Raw genomic sequence first — 18,589 nt, 5'->3', positions numbered from 1 at the left:
ATGTCCTTACCTTTCTTCAAGCTGCTGAACGCAACCGTAAACTTGCCTCAACCCTCAGACTTACCGTTTTCCTAACCCTAACCCTAACCCTAACCCTAGTTTGAGCCCTAAACCCTAATTGAAGCCATTGGTACCTTTGAAAACATCAGAAAACCCATTTAAAATTGATGGAAAACAAGGTATATATCATGGATACATTCATACAAATGCAAAATAATATGTTTGAGGTCATTTAAAAAACAAAAATATTTTCCATAAAAAATATGCATTTATTTCACATATTGTATGGTCATAGGTACACATGCTACTATAGAGACAATTTTTTGTTCATTCAAAATCATCAACAAACCCATGTCCTTACCTTTCTTCAAGCTGCTGAACGCAACCGTAAACTTGCCTCAACCCTCAGACTTACCGTTTTCCTAACCCTAACCCTAGTTTGAGCCCTAAACCCTAATTGAAGCCATTGGTACCTTTGAAAACATCAGAAAACCCATTTAAAATTGATGGAAAACAAGGTATATATCATGGATGCATTCATACAAATGCAAAATAATATGTTTGAGGTCATTTAAAAAACAAAAATATTTTCCCTAAAAAATATGCATTTATTTCACATATTGTATGGTCATAGGTACACATGCTACTATAGAGACAATTTTTGTTCATTCAAAATCATCAACAAACCCATGTCCTTACCTTTCTTCAAGCTGCTGAACGCAACCGTAAACTTTCCTCAACCCTCAGACTTACCGTTTTCCTAACCCTAACCCTAATTTGAGCCCTAAACCCTAATTGAAGCCACTGGTACCTTTGAAAACATCAGAAAACCCATTTAAAATTGATGGAAAACCAGGTATATATCATGGATACATTCAAACAAATGCAAAATAATATGTTTGAGGTCATTTAAAAACAAAAATATTTTCCTAAAAATATGCATTTATTTCACATATTGTATAGGTCATAGGTACACATGCTACTAGTAGAACAATTTTTGGGTTCATTCAAAATCATCAACAACCCATGTCCTTACCTTTCTTCAAGCTGCTGAACGCAACCGTAAACTTCCTCAACCCTCAGACTTACCGTTTTCCTAACCCTAACCCTAGTTTAGCCCTAAACCCTAATTGAAGCCATTGGTACCTTTGAAAACATCAGAAAACCATTTAAAATTGAGGAAAACAAGGTATATCATATGGATACATTCATACAAATGAAAAATATATGTTTGAGGTCATTTAAAAAACAAAAATTTTCTCTAAAAAATATGCATTTATTTCACATATTGTATGTCATAGGTACACATGCTACTATAGAGACAATTTTTGGTTCATTCAAAATCATCAACAACCCATGTCCTGACCTTTCTTCAAGCTGCTGAACACAACCGTGAACTTGCCTCAACCCTCAGACTTACCGTTTTCCTAACCCTAACCCTAGTTTAAGCCCTAAACCCTAATTGAAGCCATTGGTACCTTTGAAAACATCAGAAAACCCATTTAAAATTGATGGAAAACAAGGTAATATCATGGATACATTCATACAAATGAAAAATAATATGTTTGAGGTCATTTAAAAAACAAAAATATTTTCTCTAAAAAATATGCATTTATTACACATTTTATATAGTCATAGGTACACATGCTACTAGAGAAAATTTTTGGTTCATTCAAAATCATTAACATACCCATGTCCTTACCTTTCTTCAAGCTGCTGAACACAACCGTAAACTTACCTCAACCCTCAGACTTACCATTTTCCTAACCCTAACCCTAACCCTAGTTTGAGCCCTAAACCCTAATTGGAGCCATTGGTACCATTGAAAGCATCATGATACCATTTAAAATTGATAAAACAAGTAATATCATGATACACATACAATGAAAATAATTGCTTGAGGTCATTTAAAAACAAAATTTTGCTTAAAAAATATGCATTTATTCACATATTTATAGGTCATAGGTACACATGCTACTAGAGACAATTTTGGTTCATTCAAATCATAACAACCCATGTCCTTACCCTTCTTCAAGCTGCTGAACCAACCGTAAACTTCCTCAACCCTCAGACTTACCGTTTTTTCCTAGCCACCTAGAAGCAACTCAACCCTAGTATTGAGCTCTAAAAACCTAGATTGTAGGCATGGTACCTTTGAAAGCTCAATTATCATGTGTAACAACTGATACCCCAAACAAATTTGACAATATGACATGCTGAAAACATGTACAAATGCAAGTTTTGCTTGAGGCATGTGGAACAGTTTGAAGCTCAAAGTTTTGTGAGATCATGTGACACAGCGTTACTAGAAATTTTGGATGAGCAGGATGTGGACGGAGCGTCTGAGCTCAGAAATTTTGTGATGAGCGGATGTGGACGGGGCGTCTGAGCTCAGAAGGTTTTGTTGATGAGCGGGATGTGGACGGAGCGTCTGAGCTCAGAAGGTTTTGTTGATGAGCGGGATGTGGACGCAGCGTTTGAGAGCTCAGAAGGTTTTGTTGATGAGCAGGATGTGGACGGAGCGTTTGAGCTCAGAAGGTTTGTGTGAGGGTGAGCTAGAGTTGGATGCGGATGGGGGAGTTTGAGCTCAGAAGGTTTTGCTGATGAGCTGGATGTGGACGCAGCGTTTGAGAGCTCAGAAGGTTTTGCTGATGAGCGGGATGTGGACAAAGCGTTTGAGCTCAGAAAGTTTTGTTGATGAGCGGATGGTGACGGGATGGTCTGAGCTCAGAGGTTTTTGTGAGCGGATTGGACGGACGTTGAGCTCAGAAGGTTTTGTTGATGAGCGGGATGTGGACAGACGTCTAGCCGTTGAGGAGCTCTCAGAAGGTTTGTGCGATGAGCAGCGATGTTGGACGGTAGCAGGGTTTGAAGCTCAGAAGGTTTGACTGTTTGAGCCAAGATCGATTGATGGAGTTCCTGAGCTCAGAAGGTTTTGTGATGAGCGGGATGTGATGGACTCTGACTGAGCCGACCACCTGCTCGCGACAGCAGCGTGTGCCACTGAGCACGGTCGGCGGGTTCAGAGCATGTCGCCCAGGGCCATGTTCCCGTGCCCCAAGCATTCCCATGGGTCGTTGCGGTCATCTGTCGTGGGCCCACACGCCACAGCTGACCGTGCAGGCAGAGATCTGTGAGGTCACGCCACAGCCCACGTTACGCCGTGCTTCAAAGGTGGAATGAGCTCACAAAGCCCTTTTGGGAGCCACATAATTAATCACTGACTCTCTGACCTCTTTAGATGGGCTCATAAAATGCCATTTAGTGTAGTAACTGGTTGACTGAAAATACATTAAAATGCATGCAGATTGCAGGATAGCAAATTAACACCCATTTTTAACAATTATTCAGGATGAAATTCAGTCTTTCTTTGAATTGTAAGTTTTGGTTAGTGATACATTTTTGTTCAAAATTTTCAGGGGTCTGCAAGAGTTTTTTTAAAAATGTTTTATAGCTGCATCGATAGACTTCAAGCATCTCAAATAAATATTCAAGCCAGGCCTGATTACTTCAGCTCAGTCCCATTTGTGTGCGGGACTTGTGAAACACTGCCATCATCGTCATCATCCTCATCATCATCATAATCACCATGAATCACAGCACTACAGTCCCACTTGCCTGAATCTGGTCAAATGACACGTCGAAGGAAAACATTTCGTTGAAGTAGGGATTCAGCGTTTTCTTCTTCACTGACGTCTTCTTCTTCTTCCACTTCTTCCTTCCCAGGATCAGCTGCACTTTCACATAGGGATCTACAAAGGAGATGAGGGCAAAACAACGTTTACCTTATCGGACCTGTGTTTTTTAGTTGTTCCAATGGCCTTTGGTATGCTTTGGATAAAAGCGTCTGCCAAACAAATGTTATGTAATGTACAAGGGACTTCAGACCAATCGTATATTTGTGGTCAACCAGCGATTAACAACCTTGAGAATCTGTTCAGTGCCCAAGTGAAGATAACAGTCAGGAGGTTACGTGGATTCCGGTTCACATGCTGTTAGTGAAGCAGAAACGTTGATACAACATACACCTTATACACAAATGTAGTCACTACATGTAGTTTTGGACCTCTGTGTGGCCAGCACAGTCTCTACATGCCACGTCACATAGTTTTCCAGCATCTGGAATCCTGCAGAAGGGATGCCACCACTTCTACAAGAAAATCAAACGAACAGAACCCAACTCATGGTTTGCTGACAGAAGAGGTTCGCACCATCTCAGGTTTCTCTCCAGAACACCCACGCACACATACATCCCCGCCTCACACACTACTGCTTGTGAAACATCAGCCAGCTCAGCTGTCTTGGTCACTGAAGCTCCTGCCCAACACGGCAGGAGAATCTACCTGTCCTCTGTGTTCCACGCACCTGCCATGCCCCCCAGGTCCATCTTCTTCAGGTTCCTGGCCTCCAGGATCCCCACGCGCAGTTTCTTCGCTGCGGGGACGTAGCGCAGGGAAAAGCAGATTTCTCCAAAGCTCTCCTGTGTAGAGAGACAGTATAGGGACGAGAGAATGGTGTCATCACCAGAAGATCAGAAAGAAGCTTCACCAGTCACTGAGCATGCAGGTACAGAGCCGTCCTGAGACTTTTGGGGGCCCCAAGGCAAAAAATAATAATAATTTTGGGGCCCCTCCAAAACATTTGGCAGCTTCTGATTCTTCTGCTGTCAAAGGAAGGTGAGAAAACAGGGCCTTAGGGGAGAGGGCAGGGCCCTGGGGGAGAAGGCGGGGCCCTAGGGGAGAAGGCGGGGCCCAAGGGGAGAAGGCTGGGCCCTAGGAGAGAAGGCAGGGCCCTAGGGGAGAAGGCAGGGCCCTAGGAGAGAAGGCAGGGCCCTAGGGGAGAAGGCAGGGCCCTAGGGGAGAAGGCAGGGCCCTAGGGGAGAAGGCGGGGCCCTAGGGGAGAAGGCGGGGCCCTAGGGGAGAAGGCGGGGCCCTAGGGGAGAAGGCAGGGCCCTAGGGGAGAAGGCGGGGCCCTGGGCACAGAGCCTGATCACAGGGACAGCTCTGCATTTGTAACAACTGATAGCACAATGGTGACAGTGATTGGTGGATAGTTTTGGCCACAACGAATGAGCGAGTTCTCGGTGAAACTGAGCAACCACACATGCTAGCATACAGCCTCTTGAACTAGCATAGCGCAGATGCTGCCCCAACACAAACACAACTGGACACAGTAATTTGGAATAAAAATGTTACAAACTGGGGGAAAAAAAAAACGCGGGGAAATAATACAAGAATACAAGGGCAGACAGGCGAAGGGGCGGAGCTACACTGCAGCGGCCTGCCGCCGCTCCAGCCCTGCCAATCAGGACCTGGCCTGCCGCCCGCCGTTACCTCGATGTCGGACGCCTCGCTCAAATCCCCCCACTCCTCGATCACGTGATTCCAGTCGACCGCGCCCAGCTGCAGCCGCAGCTCGCCGATGACGTCGTGTTTGGTGAACCTGTTGAAGTCGAACACCTGCAGCACCAGGGTGGACCGGCTGAGCTCCGACTGAGCGATCTGCACACGGGACGCAACCCCCCCCCCAGGCAAAAACAGCAGCATCAGTCACCTCACAAAGACACAACCCACCCCCCAACGAAGAAACAGCAGCATCAGCGACCTCAAAAAATGACCCCTTTCCTCATAAAACATGAAATGGTGAAATAATTACACCACTTTTGCCCTGGAGCAGGGATTTCAAAACTCAAGTCCTGGAGGGCCCCAGCTTCTGCAGGTTTAACTCCAGTCCAGGAGGGCCGCAGTGTCTGCAGGTTTAACTCCAGTCCCGGAGGGCCCCAGCATCTACAGGTTTAACTCCAGTCCTGGAGGGCCGCAGCGCCTGCAGGTTTAACTCCAGTCCTGGAGGGCCGCAGCGCCTGCAGGTTTAACTCCAGTCCTGGAGGGCCGCAGTGCCTGCAGGTTTAACTCCAGTCCTGGAGGGCCCCAGCATCTACAGGTTTAACTCCAGTCCTGGAGGGCTGCAGTGTCTGCAGGTTTAACACCAGTCCAGCAGGGGGCACTATATCTGCAAGTGTAACTCCAATCGCACAGGGAATCCTGAGCTAATCAATAACTTGAGCACCTCGGTACTGGAATCACTCCAAAAACTAGCCGACACTGCGGCCCTCCGGGACCGGAGCTTAACACCCCTTGTCCGTACCGGAGATGAACAGCCTGAACGCCACACCTTGAATGTGAAATGCTCGTTGAAGGCCGGGTTGAGAGTGCTTCTGAACACTTTGGTCTCAAAGGTCTTGGTGTTGTTTGGCAGGATGCAGAGTCTGACGTAAGGGTCTAACGTGCCCTCCTGGGCCACCGCTTTCAACCCGGCCGCTTCCATCACCCCCACCGTGACCTATCAGGAAGAGAGCCCGCTGTCAGCCACTGGACAGCTGACGAGCCCAGCCAATCAGATTAGACCATGGAACAGGATACACGGACAGCGACCAAATACGCACACTGGAGAATGGCAAATTCCACCCATATGCATGCAACATACCATAAAATAATGACATGCTACCAAAAGGGATCAGGGACAGAAAAGCAATAAGATGTTTAGAGAAGAAATAAAGAAAGAGTTGGTAAAAATCCCAGAGAGGTTTTTCCACAAAGGAACTGTATAGATCACAGTACATCAGTACATATTAGAGGTCCAAAAGTATATTGATTAACCTTTATTTATATAGGGTAGATTGACTGAGCACACTTGCTTTTACAGCAACACCCTGTTAACAATGCCCCCCCACCCCACCCAAATTACCCAAACCTGTATTTGGATTGCAGGAGGAAACCGGACAGCCCAGAAGAAACCCACAGGGACATGGAAGCTCCACACAGAAAGGCCCCAGCCGGGGTCGAACCCCTGACCTTCATGCACTACCGAGCAGCACCACTGTGACACCCATGCTGGCTCACAGCTGATTGGCTGTGCCGCCGTGATGTCACCGGAGCCCACCTCTGAGCTGTGTGGACTGTACTCCAGTGAGTAGAGCAGCCTTCCTTTGGGCTCGTCAGAGGAGTCCTCCACCTCAGGCTGGACCTGCCGATCAGAAGGCACCATCAAACGCCACACCGGCCAATCGCAGAGAGCGCCACAGGCACGCCGACCAATTACATCGTCGATACGGCTCTGAGCCGAGGAAGACTGCCAGTAATTCTGTGGCTTTCCTTATGTGCACATTCTGAGAGCACCTTGTACAGGCCATTAGGCATTCGCCTGTATGGAAATGAGCAGTCCCTAGAGTAAGGCTCTCCCAAACCAGTGGACACAGTTCAGCTGTTCATCCACAGTGAAAGTAGGGAAAGGGCAGGGCGCTATATCACACCTGACACCGCCGATAACAGAAACCTCTCAGGTTGGCGGAGTGCCAGTAACCCTACCAGCTCGGTGCCAGAGGAGCCGTTCACATCAATCAAGCTCATCGGCCGGTCCACATCCTTCTTCTTCTGTTTCCTCTTCTTCTTGTCCTTGCAGCAGCACTTCACGCAGATGCACACGACGCAGGCCAGGAACAGCAGGAGGGTCAGAGCCAAGATGGCGTAAATGGCCCACAATGGCACTGCCAGGAAACACAGAACACAGGCCAAGAAAACAGTAGGAAGATCAGAGCCAAGATGGCGTAAATGGCCCACAGTGGCACTGCCAGGAAACACGGAACACAGGCCAGAAACAGTAGGAAGATCAGAGCCAAGATGGCGTTAATGGCCCACAGTGGCACTGCCAGAAAAATAAAGATAAGGTTAGCCCTGCATTAGCCAAAGCCATGCAGCGCCAACTGCAATATCTGCTGCAGAGCTGCAGTTACACAGCATTAGCCACAAAATCTGCAAATCTGCAAAAACAGCGTTTGCTGCCATACCCGCAGCCATGCAAAATTTACTGCAATATCTGCAGATGCATAGCATTAGCCGCAATACATGCAGCTATGCAGTGTTAGCCGCAGTACCTGCAGCCGCGCAGCACAAGCCGCATTACCTGCAGCAGAGCTGCAGCCGCGCAGCGTTAGCTGGTCGTGGAGCAAAATTCTAAACGTGAGGCAAGAGCGCAGCCAAGTGGACTCAGGGGAGAGAAACCTGTCAAGGAGTGTAAACTGAGCGGTCAGTAATGTGCCGTTGGTGCGGAATCAGATACGCAAAGAGGAACAGGTGCAGCTGCACGGCTCCGCGGGGCCTGGGGGGGGAGGGTGAGGGGGGGGGTGGGGGGGGGCAGCATGTGACACCCGCAGACAGACACTCACGGGGGATCCTGTCGAGCAGCTGCGTCAGAAAGCCTGGGGGGGCAGTGGTCGTGCTGTTAAAAGCGGGGGTGGGGGTAGCGGTGGAGCCGGCCCGAGGGTCTGAATGTTGGGAGGGTGTGTGAGGCATGATTTATGGGCTGAGGCCGAGAAACCTGGAATTAGACACAAACACCACACAATAAATTATACATAATTCATCATTTAGAACACAAAATATGAAAATATGAATATGAAGAGACTAAAAATAATTAATAAATACATATAACAAAAATTATGATTGAAAATACAAATATGTAAATTAATGAATAATACAATAATTATTTCTTTATCTTCATAATCATAGCCATAAAGAATCAGAATTCATAATAATGAGGAAAGATAGCATTAGTCTGTTTTTTTAGTCTGACAGTTGTGCCAATTAAAACAATAATGAAAGAATTATAATGGCATCCTTTCTGCATTATCAGGTTAGACCAGTATCACAGCAATTATAGTATCCAATAGTACCCTCTGCTGGTCGGAGTCAGTAATGCACATTTGGCAGTAGTCCTGGTGTGGGCAGATTATATAAATAATTTCCTTGGGGAACCACACAGATGTGTATACTTTTATATAAATATTTCCTTAAAGAAACACACCACCTTGACTACAACTGTCTTAAAGTTCCAAGATTTTGGTGGCAAAACAGATTGAAAGTAATTACTTTCTGTACTAACAGTTGTGCTAACATTAAATTTATTTGGCAGACACTTTTATCCAAAGCGACGTACAATAAGTGCATACCAAAGGTCATTGGAACAGCTGCAAAACACAGGTCCGATAAGGTGCAAGACTCATTTTGTAACAGTTATTCATAGCCATGAACACAAAGTCCAGTTCACACAGTAAACATTACTCTCTGACCTAATCTATCCCAAGTCAAACTAGAAGGCATGAGACACCCAAAATGCTAAAGTGGAATAAGCAGTGCAGCTAGGGGATGAGAAAAGTTAGAAGCGTTGGTCGTTTCCTACCTTCCTTCCCCAGGACTGAAGAGTTTCACCTGTCTGCTCCAGGTAAACCCTGAGCTCTGGAGAAGAGGCAGAACGGCCCAGGGACGCATCTCGTCTCCAGTCCCCCGCAGGCACGCTGTACGCAAGACGCGCAGGACCCGCTGCATGGCGCTATATCTACAGAAATGGCACTGATGTTAAAAAGACCCTCGATATATAAAAAAATAATTATAATAATCAAGTCTTCTGAATCATGAAGTAGACATCACAGACAAGGAAAACAAACAAAAAAAAACGGTATCTTCAGTTCTATATTTCTTAGCTGATATAAGCATACTCATCCCGAGCAAACACAGAATGTAAACACGAAGGTTTGCTCAAGAACGGCAAGGAAAACGAGTTCAGGGGCTGCAGTGTGCGCAAAGACTTCCCCCACTGTTTACTCTTCCACAGAAGAGCAGCCTTCCCTCCTCATAACGACAACAGCAGCGGCTAAAATAATGCCACTCAGAGCCAGACGTTCTGAGGTACAGTAGAGATCCCCAAATGGAATGGTATGACATGACACAGTGTCAACTGATGTCTGCACTACACAAAGCGATATTTCTAATACATTGCAATGGAAATGTCTATTCTTTCTGTACATTACAGGGGACTACTTAGAGAAAATCATTAGTGTGTGTGTGTGTGTGTGTGAGGAGGGGGTCTCAGACAAAACAAAAAAATCCTGACCACAGGAAGTGAATCAACACATTCAGACTTACAGATCTCATCTGATTATGATTTTATTAGATCCCCATTGGCTGATCCCCAAGGCACCAACTGTTCTTCCTGGAATCCACTTACATACAACAAAAACTTTTATACAAACATGATAGACAAAATCATTTAAGCAAAAACAATAAAAAAAGCAAGGACTCAACTCAGCAATTTCTGCAATATTTACTTTGACTCCATACGAACAAGTAACAGAGATTCAATCCCTTGATCGTTAATAATTTGAACAGGACAAGACCATTTTTAAAAGTTAACAAAAATTGTTTCTTAAAGGCATGATTTGGATTAGAATTGACCTTTTCCCCCAGCAGTGAATTAATTCGAAACAGTCCATTGCTGTCGCATAACAATTAGTAATAACTTCTATAGAGAACATTCCTCTTGATCGGAGTCGGCTCCTCTTCCTACTTTCCTCCACTAGGTGGCAGTACACGTTTTGATTTGACCCTTCTCAAGGAGGAAGAAGCTGTTCGCGAAACTGAAAGGTCCTTACATGGCTAGCACAAGAAAATAAAATGTTACTGGATAATCTTAATCTAACGAGCTGACTTTGCTCCATATATCAAGAGCAAATTGCACTTTCTTATGGCGATCACTGGTTTGACGGTTTGCTTTTAAGGTTGTGTAGCGAATTTATAACTAGTTAGGGGAACGTCAACAGAAGTGCCCTTAGCCAGACAGCAAAATATCCTTATTCGCCACATTTCAAAAGACATAAATTGAATCGATTAAATTGCGATAGCATTTGGAACGTACAGGTTACAAGCAATAATGAGTGCATTGTTCATTACAAAATAATCAGCTAGACAGAATTTTTTTCACTTGATAGATCGGACGATACTTCTTCCCTGATTGGCAGCGCTTCCTAACTTCTGTGCCGATAACAAACGTCTCCGATGGATGCGAACATCGTTTTGAACACAAGGGTGAAACAGGTAAATTCACTTCATGTGAATGCATGTATCATTTGCAAAATAGAGCCCCGGAGTTTACACAAGGATTGCATTAAGTTATTGTAATAAATACTGAACTGGAAGGTCACAGTCTCTTCATTCATCTTTTTTTTTGTTGGCAATTACCAGAGCTGGGTCAATCCATTCGTTTTCAATCCAGGAAATCAATTAAATTCCTTAATGTTCTACGGGAATTTTCCAGTTTATTAACTGAATTTAAATTAACTCGCTTTAATGAAACTTAGTTAATTATAACGTTTGATGGTGCAACAGTGGCTCCTAAGATTGAATAATTACTGGTGCTTTTGAGAGGTCAACATAATAATGTTTCTCTCCCTACAGAAAGACTCCTCGCGGGCAGTGGTTATTGCAGTCACTGCCAGCTCTGTCTTTGATCTGGAGGAAGAGGAGGGGCCTGGAGCCAATGAGAATGAGCCTTTTAAAACGGGTGCAGCGTTCGCCTTCATTAAGGTACTGTAAAAGGTGCAGCGTGTCCGTGATGGAGCCAGGTTTTGTTTCGACAGGCCACCAGTTTAGGCCAGGGATATTCACATCTGGCCCCCGGTGCCAGTAGTACAGCGGTTTTTATTTTCTACCCGATAATTTGATCGATTAACAATACCTTACTGAACCCGTGTTTAGCAGTTTCTCGACTGAACACTTTTTGACGCTTGGATAAAGCTCTGCCAATGATAGTAAAGATTAATGCCACTGATTGGTCAGACATTTAACTTGTCTAATGTCCCAGGTTTAAATCAGCCCTGACTGGAGGGGAAGAATGAAATCCAGGAGTACTACTGGCCTTGAGGGTCAGATTTGAATATCCCTGATTTACGACCAATTCAATTTCAGTTCAGGTACTACACTGAAGTTCAATTAATTATTTACTACAGGTTTTTCCCCAGTTAACTGAATTTAAATGAATTGCTGACCACGAAATATCTTAAGTAGGATCGCACTGATGATACGATCCATCGTGTGGTATAAGTCACTGACAGAATTACATCACTTCCCATTCTATGTGGTGGAATTTAGGATGCAAAACTTTTTTTCTGGGTTTTGTTGTGGTTCACCTTGAACACTGTGTTCACTCTAAACTGATTGCACAGTTAAAAAAAAAAACTTCAGGATCCCTTTTCTCCCATCTGGGGGGGTGGGGGGGGATTAGGGTTTCTGCGGTGTAACCAGACACTTTGAAGCTTTGAGCGGCCGTTTGAAATGCTATGAACATCAGGGCTGAAGAAACCGCGGTTTGCAGCAGTCAGGAAAACTGCCTTCTAAGGATCCGATGTAGGCTTAACCACACGCAGCCCACATTTCTTCATCACAGTGTCTTTAGTAGAAGTATAAAAGAAAATGAAAATCTAAACCTTGGCTGGGTTCCTCCATCAAGAGGTGAACCCAGCGGTATTGACCAGGCTCAGACGCAGCCCAAAATGGCCCCGGCCTGGGCGACAGACTGATAGGGGGGGGGATCAGTGTAGCATGTCACAGCCAGCGTATGGGTGGGGATTTCAGCCCAATTTCTCTCTCTCTTCTCTGAAGGCAGTACAGAGAGTCAACGAGAAGCTGCTGGAGAGGGACGCGAAGGAAACGCTGCTGTTTGACGTGATGCTCGTGTCCAAAAGCGGCAGCTCCAACAGCCGCTCCAGGACGAGGGGCAGTGCAGTGCATTATGGTAAGAGGAGTTTGTGGAATGACGGAGGGCAGTGCAGTGCATTATGGTACCAGTAGTTTGTGGAATGACGGAGTGCAGTGCATTATGGTACCAGTAGTTTGTGGAATGACGGAGCGCAGTGAATTATGGTACCAGTAGTTTGTGGAATGACGGAGCGCAGTGCATTATGGTACCAGTAGTTTGTGGAATGCGCTCGCAAATGCCGTTGGTTTGATGGAGCCTCAGATAGCCGCATGCTATTTAAGCACCATTCATTTTCTTTCAAGCTTTTTCCCTTCTTTCTTCTCTGCAGTTCCTTACAAAATGTCCCACGCCGTTCTCTCCCAAAAGGTCTCGAGATTGGCCGATTCTGCTTCTGCGGACCGGAGGAGGATTTCACAGAACCCCTGCGCTCGAACCACGTCAAGCTGTTCCTGTCAACGGCCCGGGATGACGTCAGCAAGGCCTGGGAAAGGGGTATTTATGCTACACTCACAACACAGTGACACCTTCCAATGCGATGAATGTCCTGAACATTGTGTAATGCATCCCAGTCCAATACTGTGGAATTTGTACATTCAGCGTTTCCCCCAGGAAATGCTTTGGGGTAGGTGATGATGGGGGGGGGGGGGGGGACGGGTTGTTTGGGTGGGTCTGTAGGAGAAGTGGAGGTTAAGCTGTCCAGGGGGTGGTGGTGGGGGGGACACTTACTGCAAAAAGCAAGTGCTTTTTGTATGGGGGGTAAAAGAGAGGCATGCTAGTGTGCATAAAGGAGGTACCTTTTATTATTTATAAGCATAATATAGCTAACCCAACATCAGTGCATTTCACAGCATATTCCAAACTGCTTTCAAACCCTGAGATTCTGGCACATACCACCCACCCCTTCAAAATGCACCTGCTGTTGAAAAGTGGAGCGGTTACCTAATCTGTCACAATTCACAGGCATAGCCAGGGGCAACAGCACAGCCACTGTTCTTTTTACCTCCTTATCTCACCTGAGCGACAACCTGCATATGTATTATCTACATAGTCTTTTAAAGGAATAAGAAATGGGGGTGGACTAGGGTTGGGCTGTTTGGGGGTGTGGGGGGGGCCCTTATTTGCAGACTGAGCTGTCTGTATTTCATCCTCCTTGGAATGGCAATGAATACCTCCAGGGCCTTCTCATAATGTGTGTGTATATATAAGTTTATAACAAAGTTAGTATTTTAGATTGGTAGCTACAATATCAGTTAGTTGCAAAAGCATTTAGGTAAAACGGTGGGTGTGGATGCTCGTCTTGCCCGGAAGATTGCATCAAAGGCTGCTCTATTTCAGGAACTGGGGTTGTGCAAAACTTTAAGAAACTTACTTTAATACCAATTTTTGGCCCGTTGTTTAATATGACTTACTTGGAAGACTGACATGGTCAAAGTGTCATCAACTGTGTTATTCAAAGTCTGTTTTTGTTCTATATTAGCAAGGTTATTCCATTATATTGAAGAGTCCCCCCCCCCGCCCCTTTGTTTGAGTCCAAATAATTTTAACTGATGTGTCTACAATATAATTTTAACAAAAACACAGCAGTGGAAAATGTTTGTGTGGTCATCATTGTTAAAACTTTGTCTTTAACATTGTAATCACACGTGTGATCGTATGCTGCAGGAACCACATGCACTGCTATGCTAGCTACTGGCTTCTAATGCAATAATTAGGCTAGCGAATGGTAACAAAAACGAAGTGTTTTTAAAAGACAGTAGGTCCTTGTTGCATCATAAATTTAAACGGGAACCGATTTTGGGTTTTTAAATCTTTTGCAGGAAAATGCATTGAGCACCTATTTCTGTGTATTGCCCTTAGCGTTAGGGGAGGTGCGGAGTAATTTAGGGAAGGGGCTGAGTAATTTAGAGAAGGGGCTGAGTAATTTAGGGGAGGTGCACCTTTGTGCTAGGGGAACCCTATGTACTGTAATATGGCACCAGAACCTCAGGTTACCATCCAGAACTTCCCATAACAGAGAGGGAGGACTGAATGACCATAGGAGCGGAGGATCCAGTGTGTGTGTGTGCGCGCATATGCGTGTCAAACCTGTGGTTCTGTTTCGCGTTCAGGTGTCCCGGCTGCGCTGCTGTACCCGCAGAGTGTCCTGGACTCCACCGGCCCGCTCCGGGTTCTGTTCATGGGGGATATTCTGGGCCTGACTGACGAGACGGCGCCAGTTCTGGAAGAACTGGGGTTCAGCAAGACCCAGCTGCAGCACATCACAGCTGTAAAGGTAACCCCATATGACCTTTCCCTGGTCAGCGCTAGGCTAACTGCATTACCCAGCTGCAGCACATCACAGCTGTAAAGGTAACCCAGTATGACCATCCCCACCTCAGTGCTAGGCTGACTGCATTACCCAGCTGCAGCACATCACCGCTGTAAAGGTAACCCAGTATGACCATCCCCACCTCAGCGCTAGGCTAACTGCATTACCCAGCTGCAGCACATCACAGCTGTAAAGGTAACCCTGTATGAGCGCTCCATCCTCAGTGCTAGGCTAACTGCATTACCCAGCTGCAGCACATCACAGCTGTAAAGGTAACCCTGTATGAGCGCTCCATCCTCAGTGCTAGGCTAACTGCATTACCCAGCTGCAGCACATCACAGCTGTAAAGGTAACCCTGTATGAGCGCTCCATCCTCAGTGCTAGGCTAACTGCATTACCCAGCTGCAGCACATCACAGCTGTAAAGGTAACCCTGTATGAGCGCTCCCTCCTCAGCGCTAGGCTAACTGCATTACCCAGCTGCAGCACATCACAGCTGTAAAGGTAACCCAGTATGAGCTGTCCCTGCTCAGTGCTAGGCTAACTGCATTACCCAGCTGCAGCACATCACAGCTGTAAAGGTAACCCAGTATGACCTTTCCCTGCTCAGCACTAGGCTAACTGCATTACCCAGCTGCAGCACATCACAGCTGTAAAGGTAACCCAGTATGAGCTGTCCCTGCTCAGTGCTAGGCTAACTGCATTACCCAGCTGCAGCACATCACAGCTATAAAGGTAACCCCTATATGACCCCCATATAACTTTCCATCCTCAGCGCTAGGCTAACTGGGGCATGTTCTGTTCTCCATTTGTAAGCCCCTTTGCTTTCCCCCCCTCTCTCTGAATAAAGGGGAAAAAATGTGTGGGGTGGGAGGACTGTCTCTCTAGGAAAAAAAAATGTAATCAGCCCAACGAGATGGTTTTAGAACATTTTCAGGAGAAGTTTTATTTCCCTGAATTTACCCACAGTTTCAGAATGTCGTTACTTTTGTTGCTGAAAACTTGGGGTGCGCTCTCCTGTTTTAGTATTTTTCTTCCCCCCGACAAAGGGCGCCATGAGGGAGTTTGCGAGGTGCGTGGGGGAAATGAGACGACGATTCCGGCTGGAGAGGAGCCCGCTCCGCACCTGCCTGGTGGTGGCGTGGAGCCCCAGCGAGGCCTGCGCCCGCGCCCTCAAGACGCTCCGCGGCTGGGGCCTGGAGGTGGACGAGGCCTTCAACCTGGCGGGGGCCCCCCGGGGCCCCATCCTGGCCCAAGTGCGCCCCCACGTCCTGTACGACCACGGACTGCCGAACCCGCACGGCGTTCCCGCGGAACTCCGACGGTGACGTCCGTCAGACGGAATGGGGGGGGGGGGGGGGGGGTCGCGTCTTATCGGGGTCTCTCTCTTTATTCCGGAAGGTTCCGCTGACGGGATTCCGAGGTCATCGCTTCTTCTGAACCGCTTTTCTTTTAATGTGCCGAGTTCAAAAAAATTCATACTAATTATATCTGAGTGCCGCTACGCGTACACAGTATGTCAGTCTGTAAACCAGCTGCTTGCTTGTAACTGTCCTGCAGGGTGCTTCGATTGCCAGATAAATATATTCTTTACCAGATCGGACAGCCAGCAATACAGGTGAACGACAGTACCCCTCATCGCTTAACGCAAAACCAGCATCCGAATCGCCTTCATGCATTTCTCCACGTGGACTTTGACTCCATGGCTAGTAAGGAACTGGGGGGATGTAAGGGAATGCGTGTTGGCCAATGCCTGTGCGGAGATCAAAGCTTGTTGCAGAAAGAGGGTGTTGAATGCTGGGAAGCCAGATGTTTCACGGCCGCTTTGTAAAGGTTTGATAAGGTTGTCCTGGCTTCGTTAAGCAGACAGAGTAAACCTGTCAGCAGATCAAGCTGCTTAAAAAAGGTTGCTTGCCGTGTGACCAGAACTGTTGGTATAGTGTCACATGCGTTTTGTTACTTTTGCATGCATTTCTTTTTTTTTTTAAATTGCTTGATTTGACTGACACTTAATTTTTGGTGGTTTGTATATTTGTTCAGAATCATTCTCTGTATCTTCAGCAACTGTTGCCAAATCCAATGCTTGGAAAAAATGTGCCAATTCAGCAACTCATGATGCCTGAGTCACGGATGGATGTGTCGTCATTACAATGCACCTTTTCTACTGAGTCACAAGATCCCCGTGCTGCCTTTCACAGAGCTGTGTAACCGGCTTAATTATTCTGAGAAACTGACCTGAATCACCATCAAAAAAACAAAACAAAAAAAAAACAACAGTTTGACACACTAAAAGTGGGGATACTCACCTCTGTGCCTCAAGGCCTACGGTACTGCTGGTTTACTTTTATACCTCACAGTTAATTGAGGCCTACAGTGCTGCTGATTTACTTTTATACTTCATAATTGATTGATTGATTAATGCCACTGATTGTTCAGAGATTTAACTCCGCTGGTGTCCTTTAAGAGGTTCAGCAGGTCAAACACAAACTACAAAGGCTTTGATGGAAGGGGCAGTGCCATGGGCGGCAGTGTAGTATACTGGGTACGGAGTTGGTCTTGTAAACCTCAACGTCACAGGTTCGATTCCTGGCTGGCATTGTACCCTTGAGCAAGGTATTTAACCTGCATTGCTTCAGTATCTATCCAGCTGTATAAATGGATGCAATGAAAAAAAAATTGTGTAAATTGCTCTGGATAAGAGTGTCTGCTAAATGCCTGTAATGTAATGCACTCACTGTCTGTTTCAGGGAGTAATGCCTTATTTATTCGCTCGCTGAATGCAGAGGAGTAGGTTCTGTGAAGTGAAGATTCAAATAGCAAGTAAAAAGTTAAAAAAAAGAGGAAACCAGTTTTTAAATTAACCCACACCCTGTTATAAACCACAATAATCGTGCAGTCGCATTGATTTAGATCTCACACATTTCTTAACATTTTAGTCTACAAATACACATCAACAGAATGAACGCAACAACAGCAGGTTTGGAGGTTTTTTTTTTTTTTTTTCATTCTGACTCTGCACCAAAGACACAAATGCTGAAGTGAGGAAAGCATTATTCTTGCAATTGCCATTTCACAATCTTTGATGTGGCTTTGCCATTTCCCCCACACACTCGTGCGAACAGGAAGAAACATTGAGAAATGTTCTGCTCTTGTGATCGAAGCACACGCTGGAGAAGCAAGTTTGTTCCGCCTTAGTTTGAATGACTAGTTCAATTTTTTTATTTTTTTATTTTTAAAATACACAAAGATATTTTCAAACCGGCCTGTTTCCGATAAGTAAAATCAGTTAAGTGTTGTTAAAGAAATGTTCTGAATTATGCGATTTACAATCAACTAATTTAGAAGATGCTCTCATCCAGAGCTAATTGCCCAGCATTCTGTACATACAACTCATTCATACAAACTGCACTACAAGTCCAGCTCTCTAACCATTATGCTACACTGCCACTTTGTGCCTCATTTACTGTATGACTACATAAATGTGCCTACATTACTGTTTAGACTTGATCTTTTACCACACACCATCCTGTTCAAGAATGACTGAAATATAAGTATGTCACTGCATGGTTTCAATGTTTAACACTATATTCTTGCTTGAACTTTGATATTACCTCACTGGTAATATCCATGAAGTAATATGAAGGATATGATACAATTATGTTCGATAGTATGTACTCAAATATAGCGTATAACACTG

The 18,589-nt window shown here is 45.5% G+C and overlaps 2 protein-coding genes across 2 annotated transcripts; one reads left to right on the top strand and one right to left on the bottom strand.

Annotated features, from left to right (window-relative positions):
• Nucleotides 1-3,446: 3,446 nt before the first annotated feature.
• On the bottom strand, nt 3,447-14,806 carry syt8 (synaptotagmin VIII). The gene is given in 10 exon segments (XM_064312078.1): nt 3,447-3,600; nt 3,603-3,752; nt 4,366-4,480; nt 5,334-5,501; nt 6,172-6,339; nt 6,940-7,023; nt 7,365-7,543; nt 8,222-8,373; nt 9,235-9,390; nt 14,671-14,806. Coding segments are annotated over 8 exon segments (1,086 nt in total). The 5' UTR covers nt 8,349-8,373; nt 9,235-9,390; nt 14,671-14,806; the 3' UTR covers nt 3,447-3,505.
• Nucleotides 10,382-17,166, top strand: LOC135241575 (cytosolic 5'-nucleotidase 1A). Its single transcript, XM_064312079.1, has 7 exons — nt 10,382-10,475; nt 10,820-10,925; nt 11,286-11,414; nt 12,489-12,621; nt 12,952-13,077; nt 14,694-14,857; nt 15,942-17,166. The coding sequence occupies exons 2-7, from the start codon at nt 10,887-10,889 to the stop codon at nt 16,218-16,220; spliced, it is 870 nt and encodes a 289-aa protein (XP_064168149.1). The 5' UTR covers nt 10,382-10,475; nt 10,820-10,886; the 3' UTR covers nt 16,221-17,166.
• The last annotated feature ends 1,423 nt before the right edge of the window (nt 17,167-18,589 follow it).

This window comes from Anguilla rostrata, chromosome 16 (assembly GCF_018555375.3).
Source record: "Anguilla rostrata isolate EN2019 chromosome 16, ASM1855537v3, whole genome shotgun sequence".
In the NCBI taxonomy this organism is placed as follows: Eukaryota; Metazoa; Chordata; class Actinopteri; order Anguilliformes; family Anguillidae; genus Anguilla; species Anguilla rostrata.
Note: the sequence above shows the minus strand (reverse complement) of the source record. Positions and strands in the feature narration are given on the sequence as shown.